Genomic DNA, 22,354 nt, shown 5'->3' with positions numbered 1-22,354 from the left:
TTTCTAGCTGGTGATGTTTTCCTTCTGTCTTTTTTGTTTCTCTAGTCCTCTTTTACTGCTTTCTTTTGCATTAAGTGAATGTTTTCTAATGAACATTTTCAGTCCTTTAATGATTTTTTTCCCTGTATATTTTTTGAGTTATTTCCTTAGTCCTTGTACTAAGGCTTATGTTATATATCTTAACTCATTAGAATCTACTTTAGATATTAATTCCAATGAAATATAGAAATGTTAATTCTATATAACCTTTCTCTTCCCCCCCTTGTGCTATTATTTTTACATGTATTACATCTATATATATGTTACAAACTCAACAATACATTGTTATAATTATTACTTTGTATCATTTTATGTCTTTTAAAGGAGCTGAGAAAAGAAAGAACAAACATATACTTGTAGCTTTTGTTATGTTTACCTTTTATTTGCCATTTCTGGTTCTTTTCATTTGTCCTATGGATTTGATTTATCACCTGGTCTAATATAGCCCAATATAGCTTTGTTCCTACCCACTGTCTTTATATTGTTTGCCAAATATGTTACATATCTATGTCATAGGCCTAACAATACCATTGGACACATATTTTACATACACCTTTTAAAATCAGTTGTGAGAAGAAATATGCATTTATACTGTCTTTTATAATTACATTATTATCTTTACTGATGCTCATGTAGGGGTGTGTGTGTGTGTGTGTGTGTGTGTGTGCACGTGTGTGTGTATTTGAATTGTTGTCTTAAGTCATTTGCTTTTTGCCTGAAGAACTTCCTTTAATGTTTCTTGTAAGGTAAATCTATTAGCAATGAATTCTCTATTTTTACCTATCTGGGCATGCCTTTATTTCATTATCACTTTTGAGAGGCAGCTTTGCTGGATACAGGATTCCTGGTTGATTGGCTACAGGATATGGTTCCTCTCAGTGGCCATTTCTGTTGCCTATATTTTTTTCCCTGTATATGGGTCATATTTTCATATTTCTTTGAATGTCTTATAATTTTTAAATTAAAAAAAAAATTTAGGGGCACCTGCGTGGCTCAGTTGGTTGAGTGTCCAACTTCAGCTCAGGTCATGATCTTGCGGTCTGTGAGTTCGAGCCCGCGTCGGGCTCTGTGCTGACAGCTCAGAGCCTGGAGCCTGCTTCAGATTCTGTGTCTCCCTCTCTCTCTGACCCTCCCCTGCTCATCATGCTCTGTCTCTCTATTTATATAAATAAATAAACATTAAAAATTTTTTAATTTTTTTTTTATTTTAGAGAGAGAGAGAGTGCAAACAGGGGAGAGGGGCTGGAGGGTGGGGGGAGAGAGAGAATCCCAAGCAGACTCCATGCTCAACACAGAGCCCAATGCAGGGCTCGATCCCACCACCCTGGGATCGTGACCTGAGCCGAAATCAAGAGCCAGACACTCAACTGAATGAGCCACCCAGGCACCCCTGAATGTCTTGTAATTTTTTTTTTTTTGAAAACTGGTTATTTTAGATAACGTACTGTCACAACTCCAGATACTCATCTTCCTCCTCTAGGTCTTCTTGTTGTTTGCTTGTTTATTTGCTTAGGAACTGGCTGGACTCTCTTAGAGAAGCCTCTTCCTCCACATTGTGAAGGCTGTGGCATTGCTCCTTTGGAAGTGCTGCCTTAGACATGCACACAGTCACTGTCACCCTGGAATGACAGTGGTTTAAAGAGAGCTCTCTTTGACTATTTCCTGGGTCACAACCAAATTTAGACACCACTAATTGCCAGCTAATTGCTCTATAGTTTTAGACAATGTCCTGGGGCAAAGACAGCTCCCCAGTCTGATCCCATTAAACTCATAATCCTTGCCAAAGTTTTTTGGGATCAGTATTTGAGGTGGTTCTGACCCCAGGAGGCACCTAGCTGTCTCTTTTCTGGGTTCTCTCTGGTAAACTTGCTGGCTTGTGATTTCATGTGTGTTCTTGTTACTAATTAGCATCCTTTCTTTTCAACTTAAAGAAGGCCCTTTACCATTTCTTATAAGGCCAGTTTACTGGTGAGCTCCTTTAGTTTTTGTTTGTCTGAAAAACACTGTATCTCTCCTTCACTTCTGAATGATAACTTTGCCAGGTAGAGTATTCTCATTTGGAAGTTTTTTTGGCTTTTTGTTTGTTTGTTTGTTTGTTTGTTTGTTTGTTTGTTATCCAGCACTCCCTTCTGGCCTGCTACTTTCCTGCTGGAAAATATGCTGATAATCTTATGAGGATTCCCCTGTAACATGTTGTTTTTATGTTGCTACTTTTAATATCCTCTTCTTGTCTGTAACTTTGGACATTTTGATTGTAATGTGTCTTAGTGTGGGTCTCTTTGGGTTCTTCTTATTTGGAATTCTCTGGGCTTCCTGGGTCTGGACATCTATGTCTTTCCCCAAGTTAGGGAAGCTTCAACCATTATTTCTTCAAATCAGATTTCTGCCCCTTTTTCTCTCTCTTCTCCTTCTGGGAGACCAATAATGAAAATGTTACTCTATTTGACATTGTTCCTAAAGTCTCTTAAGTGATCTCCACTCTTTTCTACTCTTTTTTCTTTCTTTCTTTTTGCTGCTCTGTTTGGATGAATTCCACTGCTCTGTCTTTGAGTTGACTGATTCTTTCTTCTACTTCATCTAGTCTGCTGTTGACCCCTCTAGTGTATATTTCAGTTCATCTATTGTATTCTTGAGCTTTGTGGCATCTGTTTGGTACTTTCTTACATTTTCCAGCTCTTTGTTGAAGTTCTCACTGTGATCATCCATTCTTCCCCCTTTTGGTGAGCATCTTTATGACCATTACTTTGCATTCTTTATCAGAGATAAGTATAAATTCCTTATCTCCACTTCACTACAGCTTTTTCTGAGTTTTTAGTTTGTTCTTTCATTTGGAACCTATACTTCTGTTTTCTTCATTTTGCCAGATTCCCTGTGTTTGTTTCTATCTAGTAGATGAAACAGTCCCCTCTCCCAGTCTACACAAGGAGTAGCCTTGTGTAGGAGATGAACCTTGTCACTCAACCCTGCCTCAGCTCTTTGTTGTCTTTTAAACCTTTGTGCGTGTCCAGGGAGGCTATTATATATTTAACGGCTCCCAGTGATTGAGGATGTACCAAGACTTGTCAGTGTCTCAAAGGGGGAGGATCTCAGCAGCTAGATTCAGACTTACTGGAAACCAAACCCTCAGGCAACAGCTTTTAAAAGTATGCAAATATAGGGGCACTGGGTGGCTCAGTCGGTTAAGCCTCTGACTTCAGCTCAGGTCATGGTCTCACGGTTTGTGAGTTTGAGCCCCGCATCAGGCTTTGTGCTGACAGCTCAGAGCCTGGAGCCTGCTTCGGATTCTGTCTCCCTCTCTCTCTGCCCCTTCCCCGCTTGCACCCCCCCTCAAAAAAAAGTGAATAAACATTAAAAAAAATTTTTTTTAAAGTGTGCAAATGTATATAGTCCTGTGGGATCACCAGCATAAGCCCTACTGGCCACCAGAGCCAAGCAATGTAAATGTGTCCCCTGGCAACAGCCACCAAAATGGGGCACCGGACATGGGCACCCTCCAGGAAGACACTGGCACTTTGGATTGCAACAGAAGGTGAGACTAAAGATAGAGCCTACCCTCAGAGTTCTGTGGAAAGGATCACAGTTAGCACCTAGATGCCTGTTTAATTAGAACGTTGCCCCTAAAGTCTCAGTCTGATGATGATTAGCTAATGTGCCTCTTTCACAGAAAGACTGAGCTTCTGGGTCTGTTTCCTCTTGCTCTTTCTTCCCTGGGGTGTCAACCGGTTAAGAACTCTGTCTCCTTTGTTCATAGTCCTGTGGGACCCACTAGCATAAGTCCTGCTGGCCCCCAGAGCTAGGTGATGTAGAAGTGCCCCCCAGCAGTAGCCACAAAAATTGGTGCACCAGATAGGGCCTATGATGGTGACACCAATTATTATGGTTCCACGGGACAAGGGTTGCAAGCTCCCTGGTCTTCAGAGCCACGTGATCAAGAGAGTCCCAGGCCACAGCCACAAAACTCAGGGCACCACATGTGTGTAAAAGCTCCCTTCTGGGAGATTCTGGTGCTCTGGGATGCTTTCATATAGAGAGGTGAACCCCCTTCACTTAAAGTCTGGGTGCAACCAGCCATTCCTGAGCTGGACCCAGAAGCTGATGAGCCTGAGCCCTTGAGCCCTTGAAGAGCAGTTTCTCAGCTCACTCCCAGTCTTGTGGGTCTTGGGATGCTAGCCCCATTGGTTTTCAAAGTTAAATGTTTTGTAGGCTTGTCTCTCAAGTGTATGTTGTAAAACTTGGGATGACTGATGTGGGGCTCACTGTGGGTGAGCTGTTTTCTTTTGTTGTTGTTGTTGTTGTTGTTGTTGTTGTTGTTTACTTTAAATAAATTGAGTTTTTGAAACGGTAAAGAAAACCTAAACTCCAAATAAATAAGGTCTTTTAACAAGTAGCGGGGGATGGGAAGAATAGTTATTTTGACATTTTAGTTTCCATCAAAAGAAACAGAAAAAGTGTATGCCATCCCAGGGGAAATTATATAAGCTCTTCCGGGTTTACAGCAGTGCTGGAATTCTCTGGTGATTCTCACAGGAGCCAAGATTACCTCTGGAACAATCTAACTATTGGAAAGCACTAGTGTCTGGCAGAAAGCCAACTAGGATAGGGCAAAGGATGTGCTGTCCTCAATCCTGAGAGTCTGGATCAATCCCAGGGGCGCAGCCTGCCTGTGGCAAAGCTGTGAATAAGCAAAGCAAAGACTATCTCCAATCCCCACCCACTTTCCTATTCCCTTCCTAATCCTCCTCCTCTTGATCTTTCTGTGCCTCCTCCCACTCCTGTTTCTCCCCCCTACTCAATTCACATCCTGCTTGTGTGATGAGCACTGAAGGTACAAAGCCACCTACTCAGGGCCCTTGCATTTTAATAAGGAGCTCTTATACACCCAGAGTAACGTTTCTCTATTGCTAGAAATTCAAGCTTCTGTACCGGCAGTGGGAAATACATCTGGTCTCAAGCACCACACTTCCTGTTCCACAAAAAATCAGCTCAGGTTTGGTGAGGCACCGAGGACTACATCCCTGCATCTCACTGCGGGCAGATGGGGATGTACAGCATCACCAGGATAATACCTCAAACTCCTCTCCTCTGTGCCCGCTCACACAGCACCTTGTTCTCCCCTCATATATCCACACCCCTGCTGTCTGGCTTAACCCACCTACCTTCAGTCTCTGTTTAGATGTCCCTTTCTCTAGGAGGCTTTCCCCAGTGGATCCCCAAATCTGGGTTCTGTCCCTCTGATGTACCCCCATAATACCGAATGCCTTCCCCCGCAGCACTTATCACACTGATTTGCTACTTGGTAAACCAGTACGCATCACAGCCCTGACATTTAACAGGTGCTTAATTTATTGAATGAATGAATGAATGAATGATCTATTCACAAACCCTGTATCTGCAGAGACCATGAAGGTCTTATCCTGCATCGTACCCTCATCACCCAGGCCAGTAATTAGGCCATGATGGGCATACAATAATTATTCATTAATTGATTGAAAGAAGTCCTCATAAAAAAGGTACTTGGATCTATGCCAATAATGTCCTGGCATCCTTCTTACAAGAGCAAGAGGCACAGCCCAGTGACCTTTTCTAGACTATCAGGATGGGGAGACAGAACAAGATAAAGGAAATGCTCCAGGAGTACCTCTGTCCAGGGGGCTCCTCTCTTCGACCACAGGCTTAATTTTCTAGGGATGCTGAACCTGAGGCACAAGAGTAGGCCTTCAGACAATCCATGAACATCCTGAAACTTTAATCAAACATTCATGTCAGTAATTATATGCACATTTTCCTGGAAGGAGGCCCTTGGTTTTCAATGAGTCTCAAAAGGCTATGACACAGAGTCATTGCTCTAGACCTGTACCATCCAGTAGGACAACCACTGGCCACATGTAGCTATTTAAGTTTGAACATAAATTAAAATTTCAAAACCTTAGTTACACTAGGTACATATCAAGTGTCTCAATACCCACTATTGGACAGCCCAGAGACAGAACATTTTTATGGCTGCAGAAAGTTATACAGAACTTCTCTATATTGGTAGCATTACCCAGCATTCAATGTATAGGCAAGATTTGTTTGAATTGCGCAGTGTTTTTGTAAAATGAGTTACCGTGGTTTAGAAATGGAAACATGGACCTCGAAATCCTGATTTGGCGGGGGAGGTAACGGGACTATCTGCCAGGTTGGGGCCTGCACTCCTGGCAGCAGGCATATACAGGACCGCTCAGTTTAGCTGGCCCCTCGTCATATCTACTTGTTGGGCCCTCCCCAACATTTGGGTTTGCGCCCTTGTTTCTAGTGGACCTCAGCCGCCCAGGTTTCTTTCCAGCCTCTTGTGTTTGTACCAGACTCCAAGTTTGGGTAAGTGGGGATGAATTTGGTTTAAGAGTGCATCTTGGGGTTGAGGTCTAGGGCTGGGGTTCAGGCACCCAGCTGGAAGTTGGGGAGCGGCAGCGCCTCGTTCCTTTCAATTCTCCATAACTGGAAGAAGAGAAAGGGAATTTTATCCTGAACATCTGTTGCTTGACAAAGAACTTCCCCGTCTTCCTAGGAGCCCGGAGTCCCCAGCCCAGTACGCCTGGGCCCGCCCCTCGCGACGAGATCGCGGGGAGGGGCCGAGGAGAAACCCGAGCCCCGCGCCCACCGCCCGGGCTGGCGACGTGGCTCGGCCTCCCCGGCCTCCCCCCCTCCCCGCAGCCCGGCGGCCAATGGGCGCGTTAGCCGGGCTGCCCGAAGCTTCCCTGCCCGCGGCCCGGGGCGCGCCCCTTCGCTCTGGCGCGGGGCGGGCCCGTCCCCTCCCCCGCCGCTGCCGCCGCCGCCGCCGCCGCCGCGCTGGGAGCCCCCACTCCCCAGTCGCCGTCCTCGTCGCTCGCTCCGTGCCTCCCCGCGGGCCGCTCTCCCGTCCTGACGATGGCGCGTGGCGGCCGCGACCGCCTCCTGGGGCTCGCCCTGGGGCTGCTGCTGGCGCTGGCGCTGGCGCCCGGGGCGCTGCGGGCCAAACCCACGGTGCGCAAGGAGCGCGTGGTGCGGCCCGACTCGGAGCTGGGCGAGCGGCCGGCCGAGGACAACCAGAGCTTCCAGTACGACCACGAGGCCTTCCTGGGCAAAGAGGACTCCAAGACCTTCGACCAGCTCACCTCGGAGGAGAGCAAGGAGAGGCTGGGGTGAGGCCGCGGTCCGGACCGCGCTGGGGGGTGTCGCAGGTGCCCGCGGGGACACCCCGGCGGGAGCCACGCGGGACGCGCGCCGCAAAGCAAAGCGAAAGCGAAATCGGGCGCGCGGTCGGAGGGCGGGGTCCGGCGGGTGCTGCGGCGGCCGGGCTCGCGCCGAATTGCCCGCGGGCCGGGGAACCAAAGCGTGGGGACAGCCGCCGCGCCCGGGCCGGGGTGGCTTCCCGCGGGGAGGCAGGAACGTGGCAGCGGCAGCGGGAGCCAGGGCGGCGAGGGCCCGCCCCCTCCCCTCGGTTGCATCAGAAGGGAGGGGAGAGTGGGTACAAAAGAAGAGTTTGTGCACAGTGGCCTTTTAGTGACATGAGTTCTTCCCCACCTTCCCAGTTTCCCTCTTCTCCCCCAATTCCCGGGGTGGAGGTTTTGTGACACTGCTAAGAAGGTCTGCAGGATGAACACAAATGGATCAAAGCTGAAGGAGCAGATGAAGGAGAGGGTAGATTCCTGGCGGGTGTTCTTGGGCCGCGGCAGGGGTGTTCTTGCCTTCTGCCTAATAGTAGAGATAGCAGAAGCAGGGATATACAAACCTTGGTGAGAAGATAGGGACATTAGGGGATAGGGAGTGGGAAGTGGGAATGGAAACCGGTCCCCCAGTTTCTCTTTCCAGCAGATGTCTGCGGAGGCACCCAGTCCTTTGGCAACTGAGGGCAAAAAGCTGGAGGGTGTGGTGGCAGATTGTGAATTTCACAGTTGAAGGCAGTTGAATCAGGAACCAAACCTGGAAAACAAAACTTAGGTACATCTCAGTGCACCCTCTCCGGGTCCCCTGGGGACACACTTGGTCATTGTGCAGAGGTATCTGGGAACCCTTCCACAGAGGAATCAGCAGCCATGGCCTGGTCCCAAGTGGAGGCTGGGCGGGGGAGGGTCCCAGTAGCCCTGCCTACTGGGCACCAGGCCTCCTGGAACCTGCTTCCTGGGAGTGGAGGATCTTTCTGTCCTGATACATGAAAAAGAACAGCCATCCCTGTGCTGAAGGGGGCCACCAAAGGCCAATGTGGTTGGTTAAGATATGAGGCTAAATTATACCTATTGTGTGGGTGCACCATCTGCCCGCCCTGATAAAAAGATCTTTGGACTTCAAAGTCACCTCCAAACAATCACCTTTTATTTTGCCGAGAAGTACTTTTCTCTTCTTGTTCAGGACTTCACAATGGGGGCCATTGATGAGTTCAGCCTATTGTATTAGCTTTGAAGCACTTGGAAACTGATTTATTCTGGGACCCTGAGAGGCAGCACTGTCACCTACGAGGAGGAGGGGAGGTTTTGGGATTTGGAGTAGGGAACTCTGCAGTTTGCAGTCCTAACAGCTTCCAGTTTAATGCCTTTACCATGACCATAAGCCTAGTGGTGAGAGCTAGTGCTGGTGAAGTTGCTCTGCATTTGGCCCTGGTAGGGACACCTTAACTTTGTTCATGTATTCCTGCAACAAACATTTCCATGGCTATTGTGTGCCAGGCACGCGTTAGATGCTTGGCAGATACAAAGATAAAACCTTATGCTCTAGGCCTCAAAGTACTTATAATTAAAAGTAGAGGAGGGGAGCCTGGGTGGCTCAGTCGGTTAAGCAGCCAGCTTGGGCTCAGGTCATGATCTCACGCTTCGGCTCAGGTCATGATCTCGTGCTTCGTGAGTTTGAGGCCCGCGTCGGGCTCTGTGCTGACAGCTCGGAGCCTGGAGCCTGCTTCGGACTCTGTCTCCCTCTCTCTCTGCCCCTCCCCCGCTCACGCTCTGTCTCTCTTTCCTTCAAAAATAAACATTAAAAAAAACTTTTTTAATAAATAAATAAATAAAAGTAGAGGAGAGAAACACAAGCAGACACTAATGTGTAATTGCTATGATGGCGGCAGGTAAAAACCACAGTGACCACACTCGGGAAAAGGAGCCCCTAGGGCTTCAGGTTGGAGAGCCAGGTTTAGGGGTTTGGGGACGTCACCTGATCAGAGATTGCGGGATGGCTCAGAGGTCACCAGGTGCACAAGCAGAGGAAGGCATTCCTGAAAACAGCCTGCTTATAAAAGTTTTGAAACCTGTTCTGGGGGATGAAGGCTGTTGGGACAGTAAAGGGACAGGGCAGAAGTGGGAGGTGGGAGGGGACCTAACAGCAGAGCAGGAAGGATCTCTTTGAGGTAGAGATTAGGTGTTATCCTGTACGTAATCAAAATGTCACCATCCCAAAAACTCGTTAGTAATGTCAGACAGGCAGGAGGACAGAGAACATAACTGAGGCACAGATGGAGAGACCAGGGGCAGGGGAGTGGCCACGAGTGCCTTAACCAGGCACAGCTAGTCCCGAGGGCAGGAGACTGTGAATCCAGGCACGTGGGAAGTAGAACAGTCAGTGCTTGCTCTGGACTTAACGTGGGGTGGGGAAGTGGTCTCTGGGGGGACATCTGGTCTCTGGCCTGAGCTACCAGGGAGGCAGTGGACACACACTCACCTGTAAGGTAAATCCAGGCTAGAAGGTGGGTGGAAGGTTGGGACGTAATGGAACGTGAAAAGCCACCTTTCTGCCCACAGCTCCTGGTGCAGCAGTCCCCTCTGCCCACCGCCACCCCCCCCCCCCCCGCCCCCAGGCTTGGGCTGGATCCAGGCAGTCACCACCTGACCTTAGATTCTGAAAATGTGACAGTTCTAGGGCTTCTGGAGACTTGCAGAGCGGAGGCCCACAGGCCACACGCAGTCACAAACATGCTATGAGCTCTTAGAAAAAAAGTAAATTACTTGCCCACATTTAAACTGAGCGATTTCACATACAGACCGATTTCTGGTTTCTCTTGACACCGTGGACTTCTATTCCCATGTAGCATTCATCGTCTGGAGCAGAGATGGGCATCTCCAGGTTGCCCAAGGCTCCACCTGGAGTCTTGGCTCACTTCTGTTACTTCTGTTACCTGCTGGGTGTTCGCTGAGTTCTCCATCCACCTGTGATCTAGATTGCAGCCCTTAGTGAGGCTGGGCACACATTCTCTCCTGTATTCCCCACAACATCCCTTGTAAAGCAGGTGTTCCAATTTATAGTCAGGCAAACTGAGATCCAGAAAGGCTGTGAATCCCTAGAAGGAAGCCTGAGGACACTTGAGGTTTAGTCTGTTAGCTCTGGGACCTGTTAAGATGGCAAATGAGAGGACACAGGAAAGCTGTTCGTAGCACTCACACTTTCCTAAGAGGGAAACGGGCTCCCCAGATTCAGGTAGGAGACAGTAACTTTATACGTACTAATAAATTCCTTCCCCATTTCTAATTAATGAAAGAGTGTCAGTTAGAACTTCTGTTGACAGTAAGAAAGTTTTCCCACTGAGTTGATAGACTGCAGCTCTAAGTAAAGAAATAAATCCCTAAGTATCCTGGCTGACCGTATCCCAGGTAAATCGACTACTGGAACTTTCTTGAGCATTGGAAATGGCTTGTGGGTGTCCTTGAAGTTCCCCACAGGGACTGCATCTCTAGCTTGGGACCCTCTGGCCTAGAGATGGACACTGGTGAGTTCCCAGCCTGAAGTTTACTTTGGACCAGGGTTTGGGGGTACCTCAGTAGAGTCCAGCGGGCAGTCGCTGGACCCCGGGCTAGCTGTGGAGCAGGAGACCCCCCCTGGACATAGGCATCTTCACCCAAAGGGCAGGGTGTAGGCTCCTGTAGCTGGCTCAGCTGGTCAGGCTTCTTGAATAGTTTTCATGATGTGAAGGCTCTTTCATCCCTGACGTTTTATGCTTTGGCCAACAAGATCTGGTCTTCTAAGTGTCGAGTATGAGTCCAAAGTGGTGATATTTTAAAAAAGAAGAAGAAGAAGAAGAAAAAGAAAAGAACTCGCTTATCTTCTGGTTTACCTAGAATTTTCCTTTTTTTCAAATTTTATTTTATTTTATTTTATTTTGCATTAGACCTAGTGCCAGAAGACATGGGTTCTTACCCTGTCATACTAAATAGTAGCTGTGTGATCTTGGAAAAGTCGTCTCATTTCTCTCAGCCTCTGTTTCCATCACTGTAACACAAGGGAGTTGGACTGCATCTGGAGAAGACTGTTGGGTTTCATCTCACAATCAACTCTGATCAATTGGTGGTGTCCACCTGCACAGTGCTGTGTTGAGAAGGATTCAGAGGCACGCCTGGGTTTATCAGGACAGAGGGCGTGGTCCGCTGGTAGTCTCTGCCATTGGCAATGGGGGGAGGACGCATATTACCCTCAGAAAAGATGAACTTTAAGATCCTTTCCAGCACAACTGGATCATTGCTTTTATTTCACTTGCTTATGCATTTTAGATTCTGTGGTGTTTGATCTTTTTCTGGATCAGGATCACACAAGCCTTGATAATAGCCTTGTGGGTTTTTTTTTTTTTTTTTTTTTTAAACTACAGGAAGATTGTTGACCGAATTGACAGTGATGGGGATGGCTTTGTTACTACTGAGGAACTGAAAACTTGGATCAAGCGAGTGCAGAGAAGATACATCTACGATAATGTCGCTAAAGTCTGGAAGGATTATGATCGGGACAAAGATGATAAAATTTCCTGGGAAGAATACAAACAAGCCACCTATGGTTACTACCTAGGTAAGAGGTGCTGCCTGAGCATTTGCACAGCTGGGGCCCATATAAAAAGCTCCTTGCGGGAGCCTCTCCTCTCTCAACACATCTACTGCCTCCGGGAGATGTCACAACCCCCTAAGTAGAGCCTGCTTGTATAACATCCTCCTCTGCTTACTAAGAATGTACAGAGCTCCTTACCCTGAGTGAAGCTGTGGGTGGTGAGTAGCGGGAGGGGTCCCAGGTCCAATAAAAAGTGACTTAGGTTGCTGCCCAATCTGAGTTTACAATCTCAGAGGCACAAAGAACAAAGAGAACAGAGCAGAGATGAAGTGTGCCTGTGCTACAGTCTCAAAATGCTGCCAAGTTTCAGACAGCAAGGACCGAGTGAGCTGAAGCAGTCAGGGAAGGTTTCCTGGTGGAGGGTGGTCTGGGAGCTGGGCCTTGAAAAATGGATATATATTTGGAGAGATAGAGGCAAGTGGGGAAGGTGGGTCCATTGGAGGAGCAAAGGTGCAGCAGTGAATTCAGCAGTGGGTAGGGTTTGGATGTAAGACATGCTTGTTTGTGAAGGTAGAGGAATGTGTGCAAAGCGTAGAGTGCAGCCCCACTGGGTACGTGGTAGAGAGAGCTAGGAGATAAGTCTGAGGAGAGCTGGTGGAGCACACACTCGTGGTTACATTAAGGGAGATTATGAAGGCCAGACAGAAACGTCTAGACAGAATGTTGCAGGTACCAGGGAGCCTGTGCGTGTTCTAGGTCAAAGAATGATATTATGAAAGCAGAGTTCTGCGAAGAAAAGTAGGACATTAGTATGGCCTCAAGCCAGCACTCCTAACCACTTGCTATAATGCCCCCAATAAGCCGTTGGGGCCTGGATTATAGGAGGGATGAAGGGACAGATGCTAAAGGTAAAATGCTTCAAAGAACTCAATTGGTCAGGACCTTTTTTGTCCTGTGTGTACCATTTGGGCATGAAGGATGACTGATCTGGAAGGAAATGCTTTCCTTAGCAGCCCAGTTTAAATGTTTCTGCACACATCTTGCAGGAAACCCTGAAGAGTTTCAAGATCCTTTAGATCATAACACCTTTAAAAAGATGCTGCCACGTGATGAGAGAAGGTTCAAGGCTGCAGACCTCGATGGTGACCAGATAGCCACTCGGGAGGAGTTCACCGCCTTTTTGCACCCTGAGGAGTTTGAGCATATGAAGGAAATTGTGGTTTTGGTAAGATAAAGAGCCCGGACTGGGAAAAGACCAGAGCGAAATCTGAACCAAAGTCTTGTCCCTTCTTCTAAAGAAAGAGCATTCTTCATTCAACCTGCGGGGAATTGGAGAAGAACTCTGAAGTAGAATACAATGGAATACTTGTCTACCACTGTGAGTCAGGGCAGGCTAGCTGCTGTAACAAACAGCCCCAATCCTAGCCATGTAAAACAGAGCTTATTTTTGCTTATACCAAGTCCAGTGCAGATGGCCTGAGTCAGGTGGGTCTTCCGGGCACTTCTCCAAGTACTTTCAGGCTGCTTACATCTTACACTCTGCCATCTTGTGGCTTCAAGGTCATCCTGGCAACAACCAGCTGGGAGACAAAGGAAAAGATAGGGAATGAGGAGAAGGCAACAGTCTACCCTTACTGTTCTGGCCAGGAAAGGAATCATCTTCCCTTTTACCTTCCACGGACTGCTTCTAGATATGACAAGGCAGGGAAATACAGATGTGTGCCCGAAAAGCGCAGAAGGGTTTTGTGAGCAACAAGCTAGTCTCTGTCCATTTTGCACCCTTGAAGGAACTGGGAAAAGACTCTGAAATGGAATGCATGATTGTTAAGACACATAGAAACTTAAAACTGTAGCTGGAAGGACACTCCTCTTCGGGTTGGGTCTTTGGAGGATGAATGAGTCTGACCCTAGGCTTTGAGAGATGCTTATAAGGCCTCTGAGTGTAGTTGCTTTCCATAGTGGCTGGCAGGGTCCCAAATGTCTTCATTTGCCATGACAGTAAAATAAATGCCATCATCTCTTTCCTGGGCAGATATGCCAGGCCAGTTCTGACTGCTTTGATGCTGGGAAACAAGTGGCTAAAGTTTTTGTTCATAATCAGCTCTGGACTATATTTTAGTTTTCCAGCTGGTAGATGGGATCCACTCTTGCTTTATTCTTCCTTCTCATGACCACCAAGACACTAAGGACTGGGCAGTGGCTCTAAGAAACATTTCTTTTTACCACCCAACATCCATTTAGCCACACCTAACTTGCCAGAGGCAGATGAAGATTAGGGAATTGTCCACAAGAAGATTATGTGCCTCTGGATTGACGCTCTGCTCTTGGGTGGCTATTTTCTTTAACCCAGGATATGCCTGTGAGTTGCTGTGACAATGGACAGTAAATTCATTTAATTACTCACCCTAGCAATAAACCTAATTAAGAAGTCTAATGGACTAAACATAGAACATATACATTCAAAAGTCAGATACACTTTTATTTTTTAGTTGCTCACTGTTTCGTATTTTTATGACACCAACCCAGCCTTCATAGTCCAGTTAGCACTGGAATCTATTTTTTTGTGATTGTCTAGGCTGGTGGTTCCCGAGCTGGGTTCCTCACAGGTACCGCTGAGGGATAATTTGGCTGGATGATGGAGATAGTTGGCTTGGCATGGCTTCTTGATAAAATCAGAGTCCCTCTGGGCTTATACGTACATTTTCATGTGAAGAGAGTGTTGTGCTGTTACAATTATGGGATGGGGGAGGAGGAACCAAAGCCACTGCCTATTGTTTTACAGATAAGAAACTTAACACCTGGGGAGGAAAAGAGATGAGCCAAAAGTTTCCAAGCATTTTCGGCCAGAAAAGCCAGAGAAAGGAGGACAGTAGGTAGAATTCTCAGACTTTCGTAGAGCACATAGCCATCTTGCATTCTCTGTTCCCCTCTACTTCCTAGGAAACTCTGGAGGACATTGACAAGAATGGGGATGGGTTTCTGGATCAGGACGAGTATATTGGTGAGTGTGGCCTGGGGTCTTGTTCTTCTGTCCCAACTGGGCAACATTCTTCCACCTACATGTCTAGCTGCTTTGGTCAGACGTCTCTTTTAGCAACAGCTGCAAGCCTGAAGTTGCCATTGTTGTGCCTTCCCACTGGGGAGGGCCTTGTCATACCAGTCCCTAGTGGTACAATCTCAGGGAGGCATTTATGAGACTTCACACAGCGGCCAAGAGCGGGCCCACGGCTCTGAGAGGTGCCCTCCTCCACACTGTGTAGTTTTACCTTTGCAGAGTGAACGTGGGGATCCGACAGATTTACAGTTAGGCTAGAGCAGACTGACCCTGAAGGACCCTGAAGTCACACTGTGGGTCAGTCTGTGGGATCTAAAAGCACTAAGTAGATGGAGCTGTGTTGAACACCCAGGCATCTGCAGAAAGGTGCCCCTTCTTAAAGAGGTACATCCTTTTACGGAGCGCACGGTTGCCCCTTGATTAGCCATTGTGTGCCTCTGGGTTTTGATCCTTTGATTGGGAGTACCGAACCTAGCATTTTGTTCTGATGGGCTCCCCTTCAAGCATCAGGAAGTGTGTTGTCAGGGGCCCAAGCACTGGTGGAGTGGGGCTCTGATTAATGCCCCCGGGTCAGAAGTCACCTGGCTGGCTAGAGCCCTCCCGAGCAGCCTGTAGGTCTCCAGGCATAAAGGACTGGGGCAGGCAACATGGCAGCTTCCACTCGACCCTTGTCACTGCCACTTCAGGGCTCTGCTACTTGGTTCCAACAGCAGGCTGCCTTGTGGTGGTGGCTCTTCTCCCGAGTGTCAATAAAGTAAAGGCTGGAAAATCATTTGAGGGATGGGATGCATATCATTTTTGTACTCCTATTTAATAGAGGCAGTTAATTATCTTTCAGCATAAAGCAGGAGCCCGAGTCACCATCAGTCTCTAGTCTGTGGTTGTATCACTTTGCCACCCCAGGCACAGGAACAAGTGCCTTCGGTAATGGAGAGCAAAGTTTCTTCTAATCATTAGAAATTATATCTGATCTGCAGGACCGAACGCCGTTCTTCGTCGGCCTGTGGTAACAGACAGGTGGCTCTCACTACAGTAATTAAAGTGATCTCGGTGGCTCTACCTTTGTGGGATGACACATGCTGACAGGCTACTCGTCCGTGCAAGCCGCAGAGCCGTCCTCCGGCCCGGTGCATGCGCGAGGGACAGTTCAGAGCTGCGGACGCGTCACCTTGACAGTGGTGATGGAATTAGACAGAAAAGGCTGACGGATTGAAACAAGCAATGTAGCACTTTTGATTAAAAGTGTGTGCTCTTCCTGGCCCTCCTGAACTCTGCATTGAAACGGTGCAAAGTCAGGGGCAAAACTCCCAGTGGCTTTGCCTAAAAGAAACATTCCATTCTTCACACTGGGCAGGGAGGGAGGTGGGGGGCATTGTGCTTGAAAATCCAGTTCTGAGCAGCTCGCAGAGAGGCCTGACGTGTGGACTTGTCAAGCAAGTGACTTCATTGATGGAGAAGCCTTCTTTTCAGGTGGGAGGGAGTGGAAAACCGGTGGTGATGTGGTGCACTGGGAACAATAGCACTGCACTTGGGAGCCCTGGCTTCTCCACTTACTAGCTGTGTGACCCAGTGGGAGTCACGTAATCATGAGAAGCCTCAGCTTCCTCATCCGTAAAATGGGAATACATAGCACCCAGGCTTGTAGGATTAGACGATGCCCAAGTTAGCTAATAAATGTGACAGCTCTTTCTCAAAAACAGTCTGCAGATTTCCAGTGTGGGTCCAACGTGTGCTGAAACAAGAGTCTTCCTTCTCTTTTCCCTTGATTCACTACCTGCTCTCTCTACCTCCTGACATTTCCAACTTGGGTTTCCATTAAAGAGAAAACTGCCCACAGAGTAGCTGTGTTGTCCAAGAAGATCTAGTGACTTAGCAAACAATGCATATGAACATTGCCTTCTTTTTTCTTTCCCTGCCATTTTGTATAATAAGGATAATAATCCATCGTATATAATTGTTATAAGGGTGAAATAAAATAATCTATGCAAAAGCCCCTTGGGAATGATGTCAGCAACGATAGGAGTAAGCGGTAAAGGCCATGGGTTGGAAGCAGAGTGCTCCTGCTCCTACATTGTCTTGAGCTCATGCTAGCTGTGGGTCCTTGGAGTAAGGCTGTGCCTCAGTGTTTTCATCTATAAAGTGGGAATAATAACAATACCTACTTCATAAGATTGTTAAGAAAATTAAATGAAAAAAGTGTATGTAAAATATTTTTTGTATAATACCTGGACTGTAGAAAGTGCTTGATGTTGGTTCTTATTGGTTTTTCACTTAGATAGTGCCAATTTGGGTTGTAGAGTGTATTTATAGAGAGTATCCTATGTAATCTTCATAATAACTCTGTGGTTTTTAAATATTACCTCCATGTTATAGACAATTTAGGACTCAGTCACTGAATTAAGTAACTTAATCCCAGTCACTGAACTCACTGGATTCATCTTCTGATTCCTAAACTCAGTTCTTTCTATTCTGCCAAGCAGCTTTCATAGTGGATAAATCATTCTGTCATTATCCCCAAGAAACTGCCCACGAGACTTCTGGGTTAGGTCTCTTGATTGGTCATCATCCTTCCAAAAACTCAGGAGGTCAGGTTTTCCTTGACTTACCTTCCCACTTGTCCTCGTAACTAAGAACAACCTTCCCTTCTAGCGGATATGTTTTCCCACGAGGAGAACGGCCCTGAGCCTGACTGGGTTGTGTCAGAACGGGAGCAGTTTAATGAGTTCCGGGATCTGAACAAGGATGGGAAGTTGGACAAAGATGAGATTCGCCACTGGATCCTCCCTCAGGACTATGACCATGCTCAGGCCGAGGCCAGGCACCTGGTGTATGAGTCAGACAAAAACAAGGTATTTCACGTTGTTCTGGAATCGTTCCTTGAAGGGAGACAGTTTACATAAGATTGGTTCTGTTTGCTTCTTTAGTGATAGCATTTGGCCCGTGGCCCATGCAGCCGTGTCATTCTTGACCTACATTACAGACTTGTAAACTTTAGCCAGACCTTGATTTTTAAAAAAATTTTTTTAATGTTTATTTATTTTTGAGAGAGAGAGAGAGAGAGAGAGAGTGAGTGGGGGAGGAGCAGAGAGAGAGGGAGACACAGAATCCAAAGCAGACTCCAGGCTCCAAGCTGTCAGCACAGAGCCGGACGCAGGGCTCAAACTCAGGAACTGTGAGATCAGTGACCTGAGCCAAAGTCAGACGCTTAACTGACTGAGCCACCCAGGCGCCCCTAGCCAAGACCTTGGTAACCCACGGTGAACTCAGTTGGCCCAGACATTCCTGGATAGTCTGCTATGGGCCACACACTTAATTCACTGCCATCTCCTAGGACTGCAGAACCAGTAACTTTGTTTGCTGTGGGCAGGGCAGGGATTTAAGAGATATACCCTGAGTTGCCCTAGGACAGGTTTGTTCATTCAGCCAGTCACTCAGCAGATAATTTATCAAACATCTGTCATTTATCAGACGCAAGGATGCCATCCCGTTACATCCCAGGCATCTTCAAGCATGCGCTTACTGCTGGCTCTGATGCCCAGCACTTCAATACCTGTTGATAAATATCCAAGTAAACAAACAAGATTTAGAAAGAAGTCCTGTGTCTTCCAGTTGGATCACTGTTGCAAGTTCTTGGGACGTAGTAGAGTTTTGCAGTCAGGCTATAAAAGGGGAATGGAATTCTTTGGGGCCTGTTTGGGGAATGTCAGCACTGTGTGTAGACATAACTGGGTTCTAGCTTCTGAATTCCTCGAGGACTTGCCTGATGTATTTTAGCACAGCTTTTAAGCCAGGGGGCTGTTCCGGTTTAGTTTTTGCAGGGCAGTGTGACGGTGACTGCTGGAGGTACCTAGCAGCTTCTTCATTATGACCTGTAATATTTTAGATGTTGAAAACCCATGAAATAACATGAGCTTCATGCTGAACTATTACTCAGAGTTACCAGAGCTGCTGTGACAGAGGTCTTTCCTCTCTCTTGCAGGATGAAAAGCTAACTAAAGAGGAGATATTAGACAACTGGAACATGTTTGTCGGAAGCCAAGCTACCAATTATGGGGAAGATCTCACAAAAAATCATGATGAACTTTGATACATAACAGCAGACTATGGGAGGCTTTCTTTTCATGTCTGGGATGGTTGCTACAGTTGTCTCATTTACAAAAAAAGCAAATTTATAACCTCAGATTGGGGTTAAAATTGTTTTTCACTCAGTATTTACTGGAAAATCATTATTGCTATTCTTTCAGTGAGACTTCTCTCCAAACACATTAAAACCTGGGTAAATTGCTATGGGGATACTTGCTAGAACATGATTTTTTAGCTTTTTCCATTAAACGTAGACTAAAGGGGGAGAAAATTTGAAAGAGCCCCTATATTCAGAAGTTGGGTGGGTTGGGGGCAATATATGAAGCGACTGCTATGTTATTTTAACCGCACGTTTTTTGCATTTGCCACTGTTGAACGGCTGATGAGAGAAAGTTCTGATGAAACTACAGTGGTGTCCTCCTGTGTAGGCTTATTTCAGAGCACGTCTAATATTCCAGATTCTTTCTTCTTGACTTTGTACTCTGAGCTGTCACTGTAAATGGTATATAAAACCTCCGTGCATTTTTCTGCACGGACCTGCTAATGTGCACAACAAATCCCTATCTTTGTGCTTTTTGTTTTTACATTAAGAAGCAATCAAGAAAGATAATGTGAAAAAGAAAGGAATTTTAGAGGTAGGGAAAACATGAATGCCAGGCATTCAAAGAGCTATAGGAAAATGATAAACACTTTATTTTACTTGAGAACATTTTCTTGACATGTAAATGAGGTAGGTCTGATCTTTGAAAAAGTGAATAGAAATACCATCCATTTCCTCGCTGATCACCAGTAGAAATGAGGCTGTGGGGTCCTGGGGAAGCGCAGCGTGCAGAGCTCGAGCTCTGGAACCCGCGCCGTCTGGTCCCCGTGAAGCTGTGACCCTTGGATCTGCCCCCCGGGACTATACACCGTGGAATGAGGACACGATGATGTTCCAGGCCATTGGCTGAACTGGTAGAAACAACTTTTACAGGTTGACATTTCACCTTGTAAGTAGCAAGTGAACAAAAATAAAGGATCCCGCTGAGGATTTTCTACTGTGTCTGTGGTGTTTGACCTCACATGTTCTATTTGTGACATTCTTATTCATATTGAATTAACAGTGGGATGGGATTACATGAGGAAGATTATAAAGGTTCTGGGTTTTAATCCGATTGCTACAATGTTTGGCATATACTCATTATTTAATCAGTCCGTACGTCTTTCTCTGCTCGTAAGGGCATCTGCAAGTCATTATAAGTGTTAGGTCTCTCTGAGGTTACAAGGCTCTACAGGGTCCGGTTCCTTCCTGTCTCAGCATCTCCCTACCACTCTCCCCTGCACCTCCTATAATCAGCACCACTCACTTCCTGGTCTTTGCACACACCAAATTAATTCCCAGGTTAGGCCCTTTATACTTGCCCCCTCGCCCTCAGATTCAGAACACCCCTCTCCCATGTCCTCAGGGAATTCAGCTGGTACATCCTAAATGGGGCCTTCCAGACTCCATCATTTATGGTGGTCACATCTGAGTCCCTGTTTATATTTTGTCTCATTTGCCCATCTTATTTTCTTCTCGGTACGTGTTACCATTTATGCCATTGTTTCCTAGGGTTGATGTACAAATGCCCACAAAGAGGGAGGCTTACAACAACAGAAACTTAGTTTCTCACAGTTCCAGAGGCCGGAGTCTGAAATGAAGGTGTCAGCAGGGCCATGCTCCCTCGAGGGGATATAGGGCAGAATCCTTCCTTGCTGCTTCCAGAGTCTAGTGGCCCCACATGTTCCTTGGTTGTGGCTGTATCACTCCAGTCTCTGCCTCCCATTTTATGGCCTTTTCTTCCTCTCTGTGTCTCTTCTGTGTGACTTGGAAAGTCACTTGTCGTTGGATTTAGTGACCACCTTGATAATCCAGGATGATCTTCTCTCAAGATCCTTACTTACATCCGCAAAGACCCATTTTCCCAAGGAAGATCACATTCACAGGTTCCGGGGGTTAGGAGGTAGACATAGCTTTTGGGGGGCCGCCTTCAGCCAACTGCACCATTTGATATGTTCTTGTTTGTACACCGTCTGTCTTCCATGCGCTAGAATGTGAGAGCAATGGTCCGGTCCATCTTAGTTGCTGAATGAATGAGAGGTAGTTGGCTTTCGTCAAAGAGGATATTCTTCAGGGGGAAAAAAATTGTGTAAATTATTTAAAAATTAGCTAACATTTGCTGAATGAGAAGTTCAGTAATTCGCCTGACTCCACTAAGTGGCAGGGCTAGAACTCAGATCCAGGTGTTCCTGGCTGCAAAATCTCCACTGGTGAGTGCTAAGTTTTACTGCTCCAACCTTTCATTCTGATATATGTTCCCTTTATTTCTTCGCTCACCCACGGTGTATGATTATATGGTCAGGAAATGAGAATAACTCCTCTTAGCCAGAAATAAGCTGACACCTTTTTTTTTAAAGCAATGAAAACCTGTCTTTTGAAAAATGAGAAAATAATATCTTGTAACCTAATTAGAAGCATAACACTTGTAAAAGGTGCTAACATTATTTTTCCCCCAAAAGGGAATACTGGTTGATTTATTAAGTTATGCATAGTAAAATGTTAAATATATTTTGAGCACTAAATTTTTCCTTTCAAGTCAGTGCACATAAGAAGAGAACCCTCACAGAGACTAGTGCTTCTGGGGCTGAATTTAACACTATTTAAGGAAAGAAAACCTTAGCTAGGGGACATAACTGTTAACATGGTGATTTGTAAAGCCTTAGATTTCTAATAGGGTCTGACTGTTTCAAGGAAAACATATTTTGTTTCTAGGTAATATTTCAAGTCGGATTATGGACAAATGCTACAAAATTGATCTGTAATGGGAAATACTGTAATGTCACAAAGCATTATTTATATGCTTAATGTGACTGAAAGCATTAATTGCTAGGAGCCAAAATCTGTCCAAGCAAAACATGAACACACATTTCGTACCTCTTGTCTCTTATGTAGGTTTTTGAATGAATTCGAGTGTAACAAAAATGTGGTTAGAGCAGCAACATCTGAAGGTTTTCTTCACCTGCTTGGATTATTGTACTTGTTTCTTGTTAGCAAAGGCATGAATCGTATCTGCTTAGAGGTGCCCAGCAAATCGTAGCTGCGTGGCTACCTGTTAGCCACCCAGGCAAAAACATCTTGTGGAGTTAAGTCGTGAATGGCCGACTGGATGTTTTTAAGTCTTTCTAGACGGATTTTGTTACCTTTATGATAAAATCCGGCTTCCTCCAAGTATACACAGCTAAGATTTGCCTCTCTCTGGAGTCTTAAAACAAGTTCTAGTGCTAGAATTTCCCACTAAAAACCAGTGAGGGCGGTAATGTTCGCTGCTTTGGCTCAAACTAGGTATTAAAAATTTGAGCCGTGGAAAGACTTTCATTAGAACTTATCAACTCCTGGATTTACACTAACGT

General features: G+C 46.3%; 1 protein-coding gene across 1 annotated transcript; it reads left to right on the top strand.

Annotated features, from left to right (window-relative positions):
* Nucleotides 1-6,814: 6,814 nt before the first annotated feature.
* Nucleotides 6,815-19,967, top strand: RCN1 (reticulocalbin 1). The gene is made up of 6 exons (XM_060606286.3): nt 6,815-7,199; nt 11,618-11,811; nt 12,834-13,012; nt 14,728-14,788; nt 17,492-17,691; nt 18,822-19,967. Exons 1-6 carry the CDS (start codon nt 6,946-6,948, stop codon nt 18,927-18,929), a joined length of 996 nt encoding a protein of 331 aa, XP_060462269.2. The 5' UTR covers nt 6,815-6,945; the 3' UTR covers nt 18,930-19,967.
* Nucleotides 19,968-22,354: the final 2,387 nt, after the last annotated feature.

The sequence above is a fragment of the Panthera onca genome, chromosome D1 (assembly GCF_046562875.1).
Source record: "Panthera onca isolate mPanOnc1 chromosome D1, mPanOnc1 haplotype 2, whole genome shotgun sequence".
NCBI classification, from domain to species: Eukaryota; Metazoa; Chordata; class Mammalia; order Carnivora; family Felidae; genus Panthera; species Panthera onca.
This window is presented reverse-complemented; position numbering and strand designations above follow the sequence as displayed.